The following is a 21,375-nucleotide window of genomic DNA, read 5'->3' as shown; positions in this document are numbered from 1 at the left end:
TGAATTCTAATTACCAGAAGTTAAATTAGCAAGTAGGGGACTGCCTGTACTTAGAAATGATTTCATCAATAGCTTTGATAATTGCATTTTCCCCTCTCAGCAAACGAAATGTTTTAAGAAGTATCTTGCTTCAATTTCTACTTGGTAATTTCAGAAAACGTAATGGAATTAGAAGTCATTTCCCACCCTCTCAGACCTGGTTATTCTGGAAATCATAATCCAGTGAATATTGGAGTTTCCCCAATTTCTCCTCTTCTTTGGGTTCTTCTTTCTCTTCCCCATCAGTCAATCCTGTTTCAGCGTCATCGTCCTTTAGAGCCTAGGAGTAGGGAAATGAAGTATATGTGAATTCAGGTGAATTCGTTGAAACCCATATCAACCTGGGCCTGTGGTTTTACTTCCAAGCTGTTAGAAGCAAGCACTAAGATGCTGGAAATTCATTTGTCTGACACACATTCACATTTGCTGCTTATATATTTTTAAAATTCCACTTGTGCACGGAATTTTCTTCCCCAATCAGCAAGCAACATGGAAGCGATGGAAAAGCCCCTCAGAATATGGCAAGCGAAAAATGTAAAGTTGTTGCAGAGAAATTTGACTTGGATTCACGTTTGGCTTTGGTAAAACTGCTTCTTTCAGAAGTATGATAAACATGCTTATTAACCAGGCCAGGTTTCACATTCATGTAGTTTAAAGAGATCTAAGCTCAGCATCATGTAAAACATCATTGTTACATGCAGTGGAGAACTTATATGAAATGCGCGGCCTTTTCTTGCCTTGTTTCCTATGAGAAAGATAGCTGAATAAGTGATTCTCAAAGAATTTTAATTTCCTATGTTTCACATATACATTTATAATGGTTATGGAAAAAGTGGAAAAAACATGCCACCAGCAAATGCATGTTTAGAGGAAAATCTACCCCACTTCCAGTTGAAGTTTAACATTTTATTTTTATAACAGCTCCACAGAAAGCTAGGCTGAATTAAATTGATTTATGGGTCTATTTGAGATTAAAAAAATAAAAGTAGTTACGTTTGCAATTTTGTCAAACTGAAATCAGCATTAACATTTATTTTGCATCAGTGAACAAAAATCATGGTTCTGAACTCTCAACTCAATTTGGACCAACTGAATAGTCTTTATAATCTAAAACTTAAGTGTAATGTAAAATGAAATACTAGAAAGCTCATCATTTCACAAAATACATTCAAATACTCCTCTATTTTGAAAATAAAAATAGATAATGTATTTTCCCATGAAGTATAACTTTGCTGAAAGAAAATCAAAGGTTATAAAGATTATAAATATCAGGTAAGCATTGTTTCTAGGGATATGCATTGTCATTGCTTTAGAGAATTAGGAAAAATAATTTTAAAAGCTAAATGTAGTTATTCAAAATTAAAAATGATAAAATTACATTTCCCTGATCACTAGTGAGGTGGAAAAATTTGAAAATCTTTATGGTAATCAATTGTATTTATTTGTCTGGGAACTGCTGGTGTATATCCTTTGCTAAGTGTTCTATTGTTTTGTTTGGCTCTTACCGATTTCTAGAGACTCTTTGTATTTTAGTAGTCTCAACTTTTCTGTTATGTGTATTGCAAATCTTATTCCCTAGTTTTTGGTTATGGCATTTTCATTGCCTTTCGTGTGTGTGTGTGTGTGTGTGTGTGTGTGTGTGTGTGTGTGTGTGTGTGTGACTGGACTGTAGAATCCCACAGAAGTCAAGATAAGGCAGAGTGGGAGACTGCTTTATATCTGACAAAGTAAAGGAATTTTAACTCTTGTCAGCAGGTTAAATCTGAGAATTCTTGTAGTCAAATGCAGAAGTATAACCAGATTTCAGAAAGGCAAGAGGCATCAGACTACAGCTCCATCGCCCAGCCTCTTCCCACCTTCCAGAGTGTGTGGTCTTTCTTCTCTGCTGAGAGAAAGCTTTACTGTTCACTCGTTCATCTACACAGAGACTCACTGTGGTGCTTCAAAATGGCACTGAAATTGATAAGCTTTTCCAATTTGGCTCTACTCCGCTAACTCCAATTTGATCCTAAAAAAACCCCTGAGACTTGGTGGCATTGTATCAATAGAACTCATCTGGGTGGGAAGGGCATATAAACAGAGTTGAGCTGTAGTTGGAGATGCCTCCCTTTCTGTGCTTCTTTGAAAATTTTCAGGAGCCTACAATGAGTTTGGAAAATTAAAAATTACCCTTATTACATCTGTGTAGGAAAGTTGATACGAAATGTTTTCCTGAGTAGTAAAATGTTGGTTTCCTGATAGCCAAAGGCAGGCAACAATTTAATTACTTAAAAATTTAATCTTTTAACTGGGGTGGGGGATGGGTCATTATAGGGAACATGCTAGTAAAGTGACCAGAAAAGACAACTGAGTTTAATTAGAGGAGCTGAGGCAGTGAAATCACATTGCCCTTTCAAAACCTTAGCTGTCTGTTAGTCTTTAACACGCCCATAGATGTGCTTAGAAAATTGCAGCTTACGTAAATTGTCTCCCTATAAGATTTTGTTTTTAAAAATAATAGCAAGTTACTTAGTGCATGTTTTTGTCTGAAAAATCTACATGTTATTCTATCATAATTATAAAAAAATTCATGGATTAAAATACTTTTTCAAAAGTCTCTTTCAGAACTGACAATTTACATATCATGTTTCAGCCCAGTGCAATTTGAAATAGCTGAGATATTAAATCTCCTTCTTCCTAAGTGGTTTTTGCCCTAATAAAAGGTGCAGGACCATCTTTGCAATTATTCTGTATGAAATAGGGCTAAAGTTTTGATAATTTCTCAGTGCCACTGTTCATCACCGAAGTAATTAAGTCTATTCTTGTCCTGAAGGCTGAGCTTAAGCAGGATGTCTTCTGTACCATTACATTAAAATCAGACCTATGAAATCAGAAGCTATTATAATATCTCAAGAGCAGTACCCCTCTACCCACCCCCACCAACCCTCAACAAAATGCGGAGGAAAATGCTTGTAAACCCAGCAGTTTTGATGGTTTGCTAAGTTGCATTAGCGAAAGCCATGTGCTGGGAACATCAGATCTTGTTTTAAATTTCAAAGATTTAGCGAACATGCTTCTGGCTTGCTTCGACATTCAAAAGGTGCGTCGTTTACAACCATCTGAAGAAGTTCTTCTAAGAGAAATTGTTCAGGTTTGGATTTGATAAGGCACACTTACAAAAGGTAGCACAAACGACTGAATTTTCTTTCTGTGCCCATCACTTTAAAAACTTGAGCTTTCTAATACTGTTCTATTTAATCAGTTAGTAATGTTTAAAATAAGAACCCTTTATCTTAAAAAATCTATTTTATTTTTTATTACAGATTTATTTATTTAAAAAAATCAATTTAGTTCAGCCTCTTGATGTGTGTCAGATGGTACACCCTGAGCTGTGGAACCCCAGCTGCCAGGCCACTAAATGTATTGGAGCATTGACGAGGGGTTTCTGAAGAGCAGAGGAGACCTACCGCAAGGGGGGGGGGGTCCAGAACAGTCATGAGACATAACACAGATAAGGAGGACATAGAAGGAAGAAATAAAAATTAAAAGATCCACACACATTAGTGAAAACCATGGAGAAATGACCTTTCCAGACCTATCACTTTGCAACTTGATACTGTCCCTCTGCATTTTCAGTGTTCTCAAGCTTCCAGGATTTAAAAACAAAAACAAAACCTTTATATATAAATCTTATGTTGTATAAATACACTGTTACTAGTGAGTTTGTTGTCATTATGGAGTTTTAAAAGTCTTTGTTGATTATGAAAATTTAACATAGAGACAGCCATGAACATTGGAATTTGAATTTCTGTCCATTCTTACATAGATTGAAATGGTGAAAATTTCCTGGTTGCCCTAGAGCTTATGTATCTTAAGAAATCATGTCTAAAATGCCTCTCACATCTGTTGTGTTTTTAAACGAGAGGCATAGACTATATTTGTTTTCCTCATGTTCACATCAATACACTGTTTAAAATATTCTGAAAATGTAATTAGTTAAGAATTTTACTGAATTTCAAAACTTAGGCTGTTCTGAAGTTGGATGATTGAATGGTCACCATGTGATGTACTTCTTAAAACTGTACATTCTATTTTGCTTCTTCATCCTTCCTCTTCATAAAACAATAGAACCCATTATTAACTACTATCGCCTGCCGTAAAAAGTAGCATAAGCTACTGTTATATAACTGTTTACCGATGAGGCCTATTTTTGCTTGTCCAAATGATATTTCATTTTGTACATTTAATAGTTCATAAATCAAAATAAGATCTATAAAATCCTACATAGACAAGTAATCTACTTAAAATGATGAGATCTTTTTGAGTGGTTGAAATCCTAAATACTTTGTTGTAATAGATCACTGTAAACTATCACTGATTTCCTACCAGTATTTTCTTATTTGACTTATTTTCTCTTCCTCTCTCATCCAAAGGAATAGATGATCATTGAAAAATTAACCACCATCAGTTCTCTGTATGTAGTATTTTGAGATCTTGGTCATTTATCCAGGTCATTACAGGGGTAATAAACACCACTACTATACTATAAATTACAATCTTACATCATACAGAACAAATTCCACAAAGAAGAAAACAAATTTCTTATGCTAGAAAAAAAATGCTGTAGTCATAATCTAACATTATTTAGTGCTTTTAATTGTTAATTCTTATATATGGGAAAATCACATTTGCATTATATTATAGTTACGAAAAAGATAGGGCTGTGTTCTCAAATGGTTGCTTAGATATAGCTGAAATTCACATACAAATTATTCAGTCCTTGTCCATCTAGCACATTGTTCCTACACCTAATCTCCCAATAAACTGTTTAAAGAAATCTCTGTCGAGGTCTACTTGTTATTCAAAATGTTGAAATAAACAAGATCTGTTTTCAAATTGTAGTATTTATGTAACAAATTAACCAAAGAGAAAAAGCCTTATTAGAACCCTATGGTCCAACTTCTGTGGCTGTGATTAGAAACTCAGAATGTAAACCTTGTTGTTCTGAGCTCAGGACAAATCTGAGTGTGAGTGCAGGCACTGCATACATTCTACAACTCTGAAACCAAACAGAAGTTGAGTGAGTAGAGAGCCTTTGTGAAATTGTTGTCAATAGACATTACAGTATCTTTGAGAAAAAGTGTTTAAATCTCAAGCTGGGGAGTGGAGTTGGTGCCCTGAGTGGATGGTTAACTAGGAAACTATGCAAATGTGCTAAAAATGCCCTCCTTGACTAAATTGTTAAGAAGATTCACCTAGTCAGGAGTTCAATTAATAGTAATTAATATGATTAGAAAAATTAAAAAAAACTGTCAATGTATGTTGCTATTTGGGAATAAATAAAACTTTTGAATTATTTGAAAGGAAACAAAGATAATTGAAAGTGTTCTTTCTATGAAAAAGCTCTACATTTATGTTATTAATATGAATTAAATATTCTTTAAAGATATCCACTATGAAAATGAGTCAAAAAAAATAACGAAGAGGCATTTAATTATAACTATTAATAGTAAACTTTGTTCTGAACAAAATCATCCAGTTAATTTAATAAAAATAGACCACGATGTAAAGAACATCCAAATAGCTTCCTGAGACTCTGGAAGATAACCCAGCCAGATGGGTTCCATAACCTGTGTTGTGGTTTCATTGTCCCTAACTATCCAAACAAGAATTTTGCCCTAAAATTATGCCCTGTTCTTTAGGACTAGCTCGTAATTCTCTCCCTTTTAACTCACTGTTTAACTCAGTCTTCCTGAGCACTCATTATTGAGGTGGATGGATCTATAGGAATGGTAATTTTCATCTAGTGTGATAAAAGGCCATAAGTCTGAGTGATTTAACATTGATTATGAAAAGTGGAAATGTGAGAAAGGCAGCCTGCCCAAGAGGGAAAGCATTCAGATACTCTCGATTCTGTTTCTCTAACTCTAAATGCAATTAAGACTGGCTGAACAGATGTAATCCAAATACTCAGGCATCATTCCAGTCTGCTGGGCCTGTCAAGATGGCCCTGCCAGTCTTCGATGCCCTTTTCTGGGTCAGATGCTTAGAAGCCTGGAAAACCCTACCAAATGTTTTCATTGCACTTTGGGATGTTGAGTAATGAATGAAAGGATGGCAAAGCATTTTTGACAACAGTGACATCTGTCCAGAAGTTGTTTACTTCTATACTTATCTGGTATAAAAAATAAGCCATTTATTAACTTTTAATAAAATCATCAAAGAAGTAATACGGAATGAAGACATTACCTGATCTTTCATGGTCTTCCCTAAGTCTTTCACATCTTTCATGTTAATGGCATTCTTTCCTCCCTTCTCTTTTCCCTTCTTCTTGTTTTTCTTTTTGAACAAACATTTCTTACAGATACAAAAGCAGCAGGTCAGCACTAAAAGGACAGCAACTATGGCTATGGCGATTAAGGCCCATGGTGGCACTGAAAGAAAAAAAAGATGTAGAAGGCATTAGTAATAAACACCGCATGTCCAATTGGCTACAAAAGTATTCACTGGTTAATTTGTATTTATTGAGCGCTCCAGGCACACTGTTCTGTGTCATGTTACCCATGTTTCCCCTGCCCGGATGGTGGTTTCTGTTTCTACTTCACCCTTCTGCACATGTCAAATATGCCTTCCTCCAAGCTAGATTTCCATTCATCCATTCCTTCCTTCATCCAGAGCACAGCTCTGGAGTTTGGCCTTGGAGTTGAAATCCTGGCTCTATCATTTATTAGCTCTGTGATCTTGGGCAAGTCATCTAAATTCCCTCCGCCTCAGTATCCTCATCTCTAAAGTGGAGGTAAATTGGTAGGTATCATAGACTTCCTGAAGATTAAAATAGGATGCATTTCCTGGCACATGGTAAAAGCTTAATAAATATTAGCTGCTATTACTCATCTGTTAAATACTAGAGGTTCTATTGATATGTTCTGGGTATAATGGGAGGGGCGGACATCAATCGAATAACCAGAGAAAACAAATATAATAATGGTAATAAAGGCGAGGAAGAAGTACTTGGTGCTCTGAAAGTCACCCACTCTAAAAGTAGGACATTTACCTGCTCTGAGTCTGCAGAGGCAGGGCAATGGTTATGTTCAGTGGATCTGAAACCAGGCTTTGATTCAGGGTGGCCACTTTCAGGCTGTGTGACTCTGGCTAGATTGCTCAACTGTTCTGAGTTGGTTTCCTTCTCTATAAAGTGAAGATAATAGTGGTACCTATTTCGTCTCCTTTGAAAATTAAGGGAGTTAATACACTAAAACGTTTAGAATGGCATCCAGCACATAGCAGGAACTCGATGTTAGCTATCTATTTTCAAGGCATACAGCTAAGTATTATGGGTAATATGGAACACTCCGAGTATATGTGGGGACATAACCATGCACACTAATAAATACATATAAAAAAACACAGAAGTTCAGGGGATATGCTAGGGGAAATTGAGAGGAAGAGATGATTTTTTTTTTTAGTAAAAAGGCTTCAGATTTATCGGCTCTGTTTAAAATAATAGAGCATATATAAATAAACATAAAAACATTTTTCTATTACAGTTGTCCATCTACTAAAAGTAACTCTCTTTTCTTATTTGGTGTATCCTATACCATGTGCTTATATTACAAAAAAAGCTCTTGTGGAAATATTTAAGATTGCACTTTGCCCGGAAAGGATTTATTTAACTGTTGAGATTGATCAGAAGAAGTAATTAGATTTGCCTGCTGTAATTAAGAAGAGACACTGGACACTGAAATGGTAAGAAAAAAACTATTTTCTTCTAGCTACGTAAACATCATTAGGATCAATGATTGCTGAACATAAGTCAGGACTACTTCGGTAAAGCAGAAGCACTTAAAAATTAACCTCTCTTCAAAACTCAGAAAACCCCACTCTTTGCTGTCCTTCTGCATTTAGCTTTATGGTGTCGAACACTTACTATGTGTTTTATTCTAGCATACGATTGGCTAATAAATGTTAGCCTAAGGACATATAAAAGCATAACTTCTGAAACTGTGTTTTCAGCCAAAGAAATATTGGAAAGTAATATATAAGCCCACATCAAACACCATGTTTTCTTATGTTCTCTAATCTCCTTAATCATATTTTTAAAAATGTTAATTAAACTTATGTAACCAGTGATATCATTCATAATACCTCATTTAAAACCTTATACCTCTTTTGATCTAGTTAAAACCTTGCCACGCATGAACGAGAGAATCTACGTATTCATTGCAGTTCAGACAGTATTAATAATGACCCTTCATTTTGAACCTCGTAAATTATTCTTCTAGTCGGACTTGTGTGATAGTCTCTCAGAGAGTTACATAAAAGTCTCTTAAATTACACAGGACAAGACAGAGATCATTTGACAACCTCACAGAAAGAAAATAGCGAAAGTACAGCAACATTATTTAATCACAAGGAGTTAAAGACATAGGGACATAGGATTACAGGGGGAAATCTTAAATAGTGCAACTTGAAGGTAAATTATAACCATTGAGAAAATTTTATTTTGTGATTTTTATTTCTTAAAGTGCTACCGTATTCTAGGTTTGATCTCCTGAATAGCTTAATTTCTAACTTTGAATATCCTATATTGAATATATGAATATATTCAATATATGAATATATTGAATATATGAAACTCACAAAATTTTCCTCACAATTTACTGGCACCTTTAGATAGAATTAAAAAAAGCTTAAGGTTATCATTTTGTGTACCCTTACCTATGACTGAATAGCTATTTGGAATATAAACCACCATTTTTAATTTGAGTTATTTGAATTGAATTCTTATCTTAAATTCTGTGGAGATCAACCAAATACTTAGAATTTGGTAAGTTTGGTAAGAAACACCATCTATAGTATTATTCATTGTAGTATTTATAGAAATGTTTCAACATGAGTGAAAAAATATATATTTTCTATTAAGCTAAAAATTGATGGAAGACCTACTTAATATGGGCAAGCAGCTGCTACTGTTTTTACATTCATTAGCTTATTTAATATTTATAGCAGTTGTGTTCATTATCTCTTCAATTTTATACAAGAAAAACTTTACAGGAGGAAAAACTATAGATGAAATAGTTTGAGTAATTCAAATCTATCTTTACATTATTAGCTAAAAATATATATATTTTAAATGTATACAAAGGAAAACATCTTTAGCTTTGAAACCTTTTTAATAAAACATTTTGTATTAAAAAAAACAGTAAAAATAAAGAAGAGCAGAAGATGCTGCCAAGAGTGATTTCCATAATATAGAGTATGGCTTCAATAAAAAATGGGCTCATCAAAATATTGCTGTTGGCAGAAAGCTATTAGCTTATTGTTATTGTCACCAACTATGATTAAATGGAAATTTTATAAGAAGAATTTTAACATTTAACTTAAAGACCTTTCAGCAGAAAATAATAGATGAGTGTAAAAGCTTTCCTTTAAAAACGTTATTTTCATTTTCCAGTTAATGAATTAATCTCACATTGTTTAACCCAAAGGTAAGCTGATGCATAAGAATTAAAGTCAATTCTAAACTGCTTCTGATGTTTTAACTTAGACTTTGTGGTAGGCAGAATTCGGATTCCTCCAAAATGTCCACAGGCTATCCCCTGGGACCCATGAACAAGTTACTGTACACAGCAAAAAGGACTTCCCAAATGTGATTTAGGATCTTGAGATGGGGTGGTTATCCTGGGTTACATCCAGATAGAACTGATGCAATTACTAGAGTCCTTACAAGTGAAAAAGACAGGAAGGATTTTCAGAATCAGAGATTTGAAGATTCTATGCTGCTGATTGTGAAGAGGGAGGAAGGAATGATGAGCCAAGGAATTGTAGGTGCCTCTAGAAGCTGGAAAAGGCAAGGAAATGGATTCTCCCCTACAATTTTAAGAAGGCGTCAGTTCCTATGGCCATTATGGAAAAGAGTATGGAGGTCCCTCAAAAAATTAAAAATAGAGCTACCGTATAATCTAGCAATCTCATTCTGGGTATATATCCCAAGGGAAAAAAATTTACTATTTTACAGTAGTATATTCACCTCTATGTTCACTGGAGTATTATTCATTATAGCCAAGATAAAGAAACAACCTAAGTGTCCATGAATGGATGAAGGGATAAAGAAAATGTAGTATATATACATATTTGGAATATTATTCAGCCATAAAAAAGAAGGAAATCCTGCCATTTGTGACAACATGGATGACTCTTGAGGGCACTATGTTAAGTGAAAAAAGTCTGTGATGGAAGTCATATAGACAAGTCCTGTATGATCACATTTAAATGTGAAACCTATAAAAGTGGAGAACTCATGGAACGAAGAGTAGAATGGTGGTTACCAGGGGTTGGAGAGTGGGATCAATGGGAAGATGTTGGTCAAAGGTACAAACTTTTAATTATAAGATGAATAAGTTCTGGGAATCTAATGTACAGCATGGTGACTACAGTTAACAAGACTGTGTTGTATATATAGATGAAATTTGCTAAGAGAGTAGATCTTGAATGTCCTTACAACACACACATGCAATCATGTGAGGTGAAGGCTGTGTTAACAGCCCACTTGTAATTATTTCATAATATATACATATATCAAATCATTATACTGTACATCTTAAATTTAGACAAGGTTATTTGTTAATCTCAAAGTTGGGGATTAAAAAAGGAATCAGCTCTTCTGACAGTTTGGGTTTAGCTTAGTGAAAACTATTTTAAACTTCTGACCTCCAGAATGAGGAAATAATAAATTTGTATAGTTTTACATTTGTGGTAATTCATCATAGCAGCGATCAGAATCTCAAGAGATAGAAATTAGACCTCAAGAGATTTGTGATGTGCTGCATATAGATGATTCTACAATTGGAATATTAGTTTGGGCTATTTCTATATTTTCTATGATCTTCTCATTCACAGCTTTGATCCATCTCTTCTGCAACCATTCTCATGACACTAACATTGCAACCAAGACACTCTCAAAGATAACCAATGGTTTTCCTGTGGCCGAACACAAACAACATTGTCCATGGTATGAGAAAATCTTGATCCTATATTTCTTTTTGAAATTTCCTTCTGCTGTTGTTTCTGCTGCCCTTACCAGCATTATCTTGTATGGATCTGACATTTTTCTTCTTTCCTTTCCCGCTCCCAAGTCTTTAAATGGAGTTCTTATTCAAAGTTCTTAGTTTCTTGTTCATTTTCACATTCACGCCTTAAACTCTTACATCAGTTATCCATCCTGTTTCCTCTTAACTACACTGGGACTGTATCTCCCACTGCCTACAGAATGTTTCCTATGAATCCGTCATCTCAAACCAGTTCACCAAGCCAGCTCTATGACTCCTCTTAGTGCTTCAGTGATTGCCTGCTTGTTGTATCTTGGAACGAGGTGGAAAATTTTCTCCCGAGCCTGATTGAGGGGCAAGTCGTGCCATTTCTTCTTCCATATGTTTTATGCTTCCTTTACATCTATTTCTACTTGTAAGGTGTGGGCTGGAACTTTCCTTCCATGTGAAAGAGTCACTCGTTGCTCTTTGCTCAGTTCTATCCCCATGTCTTCCTCAAACATATTCCTTCTTTCTTGAAATGCTAGTCCTCTTCTTCAGTCCATTTAAATATTATTTCTCAAGGCTCAGCAAAAGTGTCCATGTTGAGGGATTTTTAAATAAAAGTACTACGTATGTTTGCTAAAATTTCCCCTCCCACCCAGTGAGAAATATTGACTATGTAGTGGAATATGTTGGGTCATTTAGGCTAGTATAAAAAGATGTTTTATTGAAAAATAAATCCAAATCTGTATAAATATATCAAAGGCATTTTAATATAACCCTACACATGAAATTCACTTCTTAAAAACTCAAAACTCAGCTCTTTGTAGATTGTTCGTGAACTGAATACTGGTATTTGATGAAAACACACAAAAAGAATTTGGAACCATTTAGAAGTAAATTTGCATTAGCAGGTCTTCTGTTGGGGAAGAAAAACCAAACAACTATTTCCCCTTATCAAAAGAGGCTATTCTTTCATGAGGAGTTGGCATAAGTTAAGCAGTTTAAAAAAATTAAGTATTTAAACACCTATTTATTAAACATCTATTTGCCTGGCATTTTTTTACAGGGCTGAAATACAGTGCCAAGCATGGTTTGTATAATCATGAAGCTTACTATTTACTTCCTACATGTTAAAAAGTAGGTCTTAATTACTTCTTTAAAAGTAAATTTCTTAAATTTGCCAAACTCAGTACTTAGAAGATAATATGGTGTTTTCAGAGAGAATCTCCATGGCTTAATGTGCACTCATGTACAAATTTAGTGCTCTAAGGGGGACGTTTATTGATGAAAGTGAGCAGTAAATATTCTTTTTTACAATAAAAATGTTATTCTCAGATTGAAACATTTTTTTTTTCTCCAAGGGGGCTTTGGCACTAAGCAAATTTGTAAAAATTATTTACTTAAGGGGCCCTCATAAACTTTTTTTTTAAAGTAGACACTCCGAATTTCCTTCTCTTTAATGGAGCCAAGTGTCACTGAGAATAAGGTATTGTAGAAGGTACCTTTATGAAAGGGAAAATCTTGCTATTCCTGAAGAGTAGCCCAGGGTATCCCGTTAATGCCCCCCAAATCCAAAGTCTGCTCATCAGATAGAGTAATCCTACAGAATGAGCAGTTGGGGAGAGAAGCTTTATAAAATTTACACAAAGTGCCCAATGGCCAAGAGGAGCCCGGTTCTAGATTTCCTGATTCTAAGCTCTCACTTCTAAATAGAATAGACTTTTTTCTCTTTTTTTGCATTCTCTACAATGCCTCAGTCCTACCAGCTTAGTGCTCAGTAAATGTTAGGTGGCTTGAAAGAAACCCACACAGCCATGTTCTTGGGCTCAAGTACAAGTAAGGTGGGATGGTCTCTGAGGTACAGCTTTGTCTCCAATATGTTTTCCTTCGGTCTGCTACTCAGTCTCATTTCCTCAGCTCTGACTCTCTCCTACCACATCCCTGTGTAGTCAGCTTTTGTAGTCTCCTAGGCTGGCAACCTTCTGGTGCATTTACTCATTGGGTTTTGGATAAAATCGAGGGCGAAACTCACTGTTTTTTTTATTTCTGCCTCAATTTCACTTTCAAGGGCAGCTCTGCATTATCTGGCAGGTTCCATTACCATTCATCATATTAAGAAACAACCTAAAATCCATATCTCTTTCAGAAGATGGGCTGCATTTTTCTCTCTGAGAAATAGAAGCTTGTGCATTTACACCAGTCCTAGATATTTCAGCCAAGAGCTTCAAGATGATCTAGGTAATACCGTTGCTATGGCCACTACAAAATTCAGCAATGACGTCAAGCCTTTTCTACCTCTGCCACATCTCTGTTTTGTCCTGAGCGCCCCATTGCTGCGCTAAGGTCTGTATCATTCATCTTATGAAGAATTTCCATATTTCTTCAACCTTATGTTTACGGCAGCTTTTCGCCAACTTCCAGGTTTATCCCAAACAATCTGTCTCTCTAGATCAGCAGGCATTGATGCAAGACTCAGACTAGAATATGAAAACAATTCTACTGTTCAATGGTGAGAAAAAGAAGCTACGGCAAAGCTTTACTTTTAGACTCTTTATGAATAATTTTCAACACACAAGGATAATTTTTCAAGAATTGGCAACAAGCCAAATAAACCTTGCATTTGAAGGCTTCTTCTAAATGGCAGAATGCAAATAGAAATAAAGCACTGGAAATATGTGGATTAATATTCTCATTAACCACCTCTGGAGACAACACATTAAATGTGAGATTTAAAACACTGTATGAAGTCACACAGAATATGGCTTAAGAATAAACCAACCAGTCAAATGTCAGAATGAAGAGTTTCTCATTATAGAATGAAACAGCTTCAAAGATTATGCATTCTTTGCTCCTGGGTATTAAACAAACTTTTTCCTCAGTCTTGAGGCTAGAGTTCGAAGCCTCTGTTGAATTATATGCCTCTCTTAAAATACAACAAAAGTCTGTAGTGTCTTGATGGGAAACTATAAGTGCGTGTGCGCACAGGGTGTGTGCTGTGTATTTAAATTTTTATACAACTGGGAGTGTGTGGTACCCTTGTGGAGATTACAGGTCCTGGTCTAAAAGACCGTTGGACTCCAAATTACAAACTCGTTGTCCTGAAGCATCAGGGTAAAATTCACCAAGATGAGGGAATTTAAAATAGACAAAAACTTAATCCTTCATTTGGTCATTTGACCTTTTATTTATTTTCTTGGTAATCTGCGATGTGCTTATACTGTGCTGGGGATGCTGGGGGAAGAGAGAAGGCAGGTCCCTCTCTCTAGGAGCTTGCAAATACTACCTTCCAGGAAAAAACTAGAAGGAAATAGACAGTACAGTGTTAAGCATAAAATTCAGAGTAGGTGGGCTCTGTAGGCGGCAGGTTAGGGAAGGGTAAGGTAATGGGTCCTAGAGTTCAATGAAGGCTCTAAGCAACAGGTGAGTCTTGAGGTAAGCTCCAAAATTGGCTTGCTACACAGTGAAAATAGCATTTTGGGGACTTGAGTTCTTTTCTTCCTTCCTTCCCGACTCCCTCTCCTCCTGTCTGCTGTCTCCCCTCCTTCCCTCCCTCCTTTTCTTCCTTTGGTTTTTAGACTGCCTTGTTAAACAAAGCTCTCAGCAAGACACTTATGAATCTATATGGGCTTTTTTTGTCACAGTAAATGAAAAGACAATTCCTTATAGTAAACACATGTAGCCTTCCCTAAGTAGCCTTCAGAATTACCCTCTTAACACATTTCACATTCTTCTCTTCTATAGTTCTGTTTAGCTTTTTCAATATTGCTCCTGACAGAAAGCAAACTGGAAGATATATCTGTGTAAATAGGTTGTAAAAATGATCCAAGCCATTGAGTAGAGTTAGCTACTCATTAAGGCAGATGGATTGTGTAAACAGTAATGTAAGAGAGAGGCTCATTCATTCATTCATTCATTCGCTCATCCATCTGAGTGTCTATTTAACACGTTAATGCTCAGGACATTGAAGGAATAATGAACAAGTTTGAAATAATCTACTTACACAGCTTATAGTCCAACTGGGCAGAGGTGATTAATATACATGAAGCAAATTGTGAACAACACCGGACAGCATGTTAAATGCCAAATTAAATGGGGTCTTTGGCTTGACTTTGATTCCATTATGTAGTCAAAGCAATCTTACTCATCAAATGAACACTTATTTAGAATTACTTTTTAAAAACCTTAAAACTTAATAAAATGGGAAATCTGCCTCTCTAAAAAAACTGTTAATACATTAAAAAACTGTTAATATATTTTAAAACTTCAGTAAAATATAGTGCTTTAAAAAGCACAAAATCACTTTAAAAAAACTGTTAGTACATTAAAAAACCTTCAGTAAAATATGTTGCTTTGAAAAGCACGAAATCACAACCTGTACATTGGGAAATTTTTTACCAGAACCTCTATCTGTTGATGTGATTTTGGTAGGTACTGTGCTACGGAACTAACTCACAGCCCCTGCTGAATAACTTAGTAAGGTTATTGATGTTTCTTGTTGAATGCAATGATTTGTCTTGATAACAAAAGTTTGTTGACTGAGGCCATTTTATCTGCACAGGTATTAATCAAATAATTAATTTTATAAAATGTCTCTAATAATAGTCTGCTTTCATTGATAAGGCAAAGTCATCCATATCTTCACAATATTGGAATGTCTGAAATTTGACACGGAAAATGATGTTGGGTCTTCAGGCAGAGATAAGCCCCAGCAGGACTTCCAGAGGATTTAGATAAGGCTCCAGTCAGCCAGAGAGCTTGCTGTCTGCAGGCTCCAGGGAGAAGTGCATTGGTAAACAGGAAGGGTTGCCAGGTAAGTTGGCAGAGGCGAAGGCGATTCACGGGCTAATCAGTTCAGAAGTCTTTGGAAGTTTGTAAGTTTTCAGTCATGCGGTGGACAACACAATTTCGTGGTTAAAGGGAAATCCATTTATCCTATCAAATTTGTAGCACGTCTCTCTTGAGTTCTGATTACCAAGTTCAAAACTGAAAAGGAGTATGTCTCAGGTTTTTCTTCCCCTAGTGGAAGGTAACTTTCTTCTTGTGTGTTAAAAGTCGTCACGATAAACATCTTTTGGATTTGGATTCAATTGGTATTTGGTTTTCTTTTGATGCTTTGAATCTGGTTAACATTGTTTGTAACCTGTTTTCTGTCTTTGGCAGAGATGCCCAAGGGAAAAAAAAATTGATTCCAAGACTTGAATAGGGCACCTGTTGGCAACTTTTGGATATTTCAATATTTGAGCCTCTACCTGTTTCTTTTTTAAGCAATTTCATATTGTGATTAAATCCAGTTATGGTAAAAAAAGATCAGCTAAACGGGCAGATAGATTTCCTGTTTCTTGATGTTAGTGTACAACTTCAGGCCAGCAGTTAGAAGAAACAAAGAAAAATGCCACCTAGCCTTATTACCTCCTGTTTTGGAAGGATTTCTTCCCGTGTACTTTCTGTTTATTATTCTAGGGGCAAGTGACAACATTTTTAGAATTCCCTGTAACTTGGAGCAATTTGGTTGTACTGACAGGAGAACTGTGTGGTTGCTATGCATGAGCAAAGAAGAGCAGGATGTTTGAGTCTTTCCAGTCATGAAAAAGAAGAGTCAGGCTCATTAATTTCATTACTATACAAAGTGACAGGTGGACAACAGTGAAAACAAAGCCCCCTTGCTTGTCTAGCTAACCACAGGACATTTTTCCTTGATTATCCAATGGATTCCTGCTGCTACAGACCGAACTTGTTAATTTTCCTCTCCAATTGCTGTTTTGTCTGTTTCTCTCAGTGTATTTTTCTCCCTGGCAATTTGTAGCATCATTTCTTCTTTTTGTTTCCTGGTTCTTGGACTTGAAATTTTCATCTTTGTTTTTCTACAGTTCCTGTGATTCTTGATTTATTTTCTGTTCTTGCTTTTGAAGGGACTTCCCTGTGTGTGTGTGTGTGTGTGTGTGTGTATAGATATATATTTATATATAAATATATATATATATATATATAATAGTGGGTTTTTATTTCTTTTTTTCCCTTTTGAATCTTCTCCCCCTTCTTTTAGAATTTGTACTTGAAGTACTGCAACTGTGAGCATATGACCTCAGGGCCCTGTGTGCATCATGCTTGTTTTTGTAAATTTGCCCAGATCTTCCCTGAGAATGTACAGTTTTCTTGATTCTCCTTTCCTTGTCAAACTTAGTGATTTCCTCCCTCAAAAGACTCCTGGTAGACTTCCTCCGAATGTCTGCCTGAGTAATACCACACACGACGAGCACTTTATATTGTCTCTCACCCACATTTATTTATGCTTTCTCACTTGTATGGTAATATATTGACGCTTGTTTTCTAGTAGCTTTGTAATTTGCCTCTTCAACATGGGGGTGCTACCCGAGGAGGGGTACTGTTACCTTCCTCTCCTGGGATCTTCTATGAAATATCAGTTGGGTTGGGTATGTGGGAAGTCATAAACGAATGCTTACTGAAGAAAGAAAAGCCTAATTATAGACAGAGAAAGCCTTCTTCAAATATTGTTAATACATAGGGAGGATGTGTCTCCATTGGACTCCTTGTTAAACTAAAGGGTATACTTTTTTTTTTTTAATACTACTGATCAAATCTTGATTAAACTTTAGGGACATATCAATTTTTCCAGATCATTTAGAAATTTTGTGCAAGTATTCCTTATTTTTTCTTGTAGAAGATATGGAAAAAGCAATAAAGTTCATTTTATTTCTGTTTGTTATTTTTCCTAATATTTATGTTGTATATCCCCAAGAAAGATGCTCTTAAAGAATTGTATTAGTAATGCTGATATGGGTTTTCCTTTCTTATATCCAGCACTTGCGGTATTCCCTAATCTAATTTCTCATTTATATAGTTCTTTCACTTTATGAGCCCCTTTCCCAATACCTCAGCCCATTTGACCCTAAAAACCAAATTGCAGAGAAACTAAAGTGGTGGATACCAGAATCTCCATTTTATAGATGAGAGCACTGAGGATCTGAAATGTGGCTTCCATAACATGATTATCATTAGAGTTGGGATCAGCCTTAGGTGTTCAGTTTTCATGCTCTTTCCATATATTTTGGCATTCTTTTGTGTCCACACTGAATATTGAGCAAATATTCACTAATTATATTACTGTTCAAAAGAGTTTAGTTTGGTAAACATATTTGTATAGGACTATCAGCCTTCTTCAAACTGAAATAATTTTTTATTTATGCCAAATCAGTGAAAATTGTTTGTCAAATCTGATGATAATCATAACATTAATGGGCAATATCAGATATAAGAAAGATCAGGAATCTTGACTCCAAGTTCTGCCACTAAAATTGCCAAATAAATTTGATCCAAGTTGAAGTTTTCTGAACCTCAGATTCAACATCTATAATATGGGAGAGGGGGTGGAGAGAAGAGACTCTGATATAAACTCTGTAAGTGATTTGTGACATGTAAATTTGTAATATGCAAAGTACTCAGTATAGTGGGTAACATGAAGGATGGTTTTAAATGCCAGTTATTTTTATCTGCCAGCAAGTCCTGTTAAATTTCATAAGTTGAAAATGCTTAAAACTTGACTGAAAAAGAAAACTCTCAAAGATAGAGTAAATAAAAGATGAAATACAAGCCATTTTGTATGTATACTACAACTACCAGCATATTCGACATGCTCTGCCCTAATGATACAGCAGAATGTCAGGGTAGCATTCTAAAATAAAGATTGTTGTCAAAAAACTGAAAGGCGAAGCATTTTGGTAGTGTTCAAGCTATTCGTGGATAAATAATAGAATAAATAAATCAAACTTTTGGGGAGAATAAATAATAGTTCTTTAAAATCACAGTGGCCAAACAATTGGTTTTTATTCAAATAATGTGAGCAGCATTACAATAATATTAAAATTTGTACTAATGGAAATAAACATAATATGCACTGCTTTGTATTTTCAATAGTCAGCCAGCTAACGCTACCTGAGGTAAATGTTTTAACATAGCAGTAAAGATATTAGTGGCAAGAATTTTACTCTTTCTACTGGCAAAATGGTAGGTTTTGCTTGATTATACTCAATTCTGTGGTGCTTAAGCATTAACAACAATATGCTCTTGGATACTGCTTTTTTTTTTCCCCCTTCAAAATTGGCCAACTATTTTAAGTGACTTAAAAATCTACCTTGAATTCAGTGTTTTTTATTCAGTAATTATTTACATTTTAAAATTGTAATCATTTTTATTAAGAACCAACTTTGAATGTATGTAATATGTTTCCACTGAGTAATTTATAACACAGAGTTCATTATTTCATTTAAGTACTATGATCTTCATTCATTATTGGAAAATTTAAGGTACCAGAAATGCTATGACTGTCCAAAGATCCTGGGAAAAAATCATGGCCCAACCTCAAACTCAGTCCTTTGAACCATCAAGCTCTTTCTACTAATCCAAGCTCTGATTGTTCCTGTTTCAAATCAGTCATTGGTAAGATTGAAATTTACCCAGGATCACAAATTTGGTCCTTTACTATTTAAATCCTTCCAATGCCATGTTCATTTAGTATATCTTAGTACAATTTAGTAAAATAGTGAGACAGAGAATTTCCTTTAAAGATTAAAAACTATGAAACTTACTGGAAGCAACAGCTATGTTTTTTTGTTTGTTTGTTTGTTTTGTTTTTCTTCAGTACCATCTACAGTAACCATCAAAGTCAAGAACCAGGTCACTGTGCAAATATTACAATGTTTATATCCTTAGAGGATCACTAGATCCAGATACTGCCTGGAAGAAATATAATAATCTTACTATGCTAGTGGCCTCTTAAGATTCTTGGAAAAATAGTGGATACGTTACTTAACATATTCAGGCAAATGCCTTTCAAACAATGTAAAATTTTTCATTTGAAGTTCATCTTAATGCTTTTAAGTGAAAGAATTAAAAAAGAGAATTTAGTGGGCTGATGTGAGTAATCTGAGGGTCACAATATTCTCTTTGAAAAGAATGTTGACTTTAAATTACTGTTGGACAGAAAGGGAAAAAATTGCACAGCACTTAAGGAGTATGTCTCAGGATCAAGAGATCATCAGAAGAAGGATCTTGAGGGAAAAAATACAGCCAAGAAATGGAGAATGTTATCTCTTATTGAAAAGCTTACAGCCGACCTCAGAAGTAGAGCACATTGACTTGTAAGTGGCAACTGATTGCTCTAAATCATTTTTAAAATCTTTTTTAATCCGTGTTCTTGAAGTCTATCACATATTTGAGACAAATGGCATGAAACTTCAGAAAGTGGGCCTTGCAAAAGGGGCAATAATTAACTGTGTGTTCATGCTAACCTGGCTCAGCTCCCTCCTTGAATACTGTGTTCCAAACTTTACACATGGTCCTTCCCAAAGCACAAGGTACTGCCTCATGCCTTGGTTTTCTCTTTTCCATTTACTCTACCTCCTCTGTGGGCTGCTCTGTGCGTATTTGACATGTGGGGGAGTAAAGAGAGGGGGAATAGAGAGAACAGAGTCTGGGGAAACTATTTGGAGCTATTTTGTTCTTCGGCATTTTTTCTGATTGTCCCTGAGCAGCCATCTAAATTGTGAAATGGGGAGGAGAGGCGGTAAATAGTATGAGGAGTGCAGTACATTTCCAGAAGAGTTTGATCTCCGCTGCAATTCTCAAAAGGTGGCAGAGAAGGAAAGCAGTTGACGTCTCCGTGTTCCTACATTATGGGAAGGGTGTCAGTTGCTTTATCTAAGGGTTGTATGGATGAGACTTTTGGGTACAATCTCAAAAATACAAATGTGAACATGATGAAGATGAACTTAAAGATGTACATTCTTTGATAAGGTACCAGTAACCCGTGGAGTTGGACATGTGCTATGATTATATAATAGTTAATGTAAAAACTGATCTTGGCTCTAGTCCTCACCCCAGTCCCTACCAATCAAAACCAGATTCTACAGCAGCAGATGCTAACACCTACGGCTGGAAAAATATCAGAGAAGAGTCATGAGGTTGGAGTTAGATAGGGGAAGTTTCTTTTTCTTCAGAAAGATGAGATAAATACTGTTTATTTTGAGTGATTTTATAATTTTCTGGGCAAAAGTCCAACTATGCTATAAAACAAAATAGGCTCCTTGGGGGGAAAAAAAGCAAGGTATAAAGAGAAAAAGTCTTTTTAACACAACTGATGAGAATCATAATCAATATACAGTAATGGAAAAGAAGTTTCTCAGATGGCTAAAACATGATTACTCTGTTACAAAGCAATACACAAGGGTTTCGCTTTTGTAGATCAGAATAGATTTGGATTATCTGACCTCACAGAGTCTTTAACTTAAAAATGTTTATGTGTAAATTT

The 21,375-nt window shown here is 35.4% G+C and overlaps 1 protein-coding gene across 2 annotated transcripts in view; it reads right to left on the bottom strand.

Moving 5' to 3' along the window:
- The window catches only part of SYT1 (synaptotagmin 1), a 193,741-nt gene that overhangs the window by 141,333 nt on the left and 31,033 nt on the right, over positions 1–21,375 (bottom strand). Inside the window, exons 2-3 of one of the 2 annotated variants that reach the window (XM_028105473.2) lie at positions 6,268–6,452; positions 197–319 (exon numbers count right to left, since the gene is read on the bottom strand). In XM_028105473.2, coding sequence (XP_027961274.1) covers positions 197–319; positions 6,268–6,452 — 308 coding nt within the window. The remainder of the gene's footprint in view (positions 1–196; positions 320–6,267; positions 6,453–21,375) is intronic. The other variant, XM_028105474.2, reaches the window with a different exon arrangement.

This window comes from Eumetopias jubatus, unplaced genomic scaffold (genome assembly GCF_037043125.1).
Source record: "Eumetopias jubatus isolate StellerSeaLion01/CBP00866 unplaced genomic scaffold, mEumJub1_p1.0 scaffold_8, whole genome shotgun sequence".
Taxonomy (NCBI): domain Eukaryota; kingdom Metazoa; phylum Chordata; class Mammalia; order Carnivora; family Otariidae; genus Eumetopias; species Eumetopias jubatus.
The sequence above is the reverse complement of the archived record's forward strand: the minus strand, read 5'-3'. Positions and strand labels throughout refer to the sequence as shown.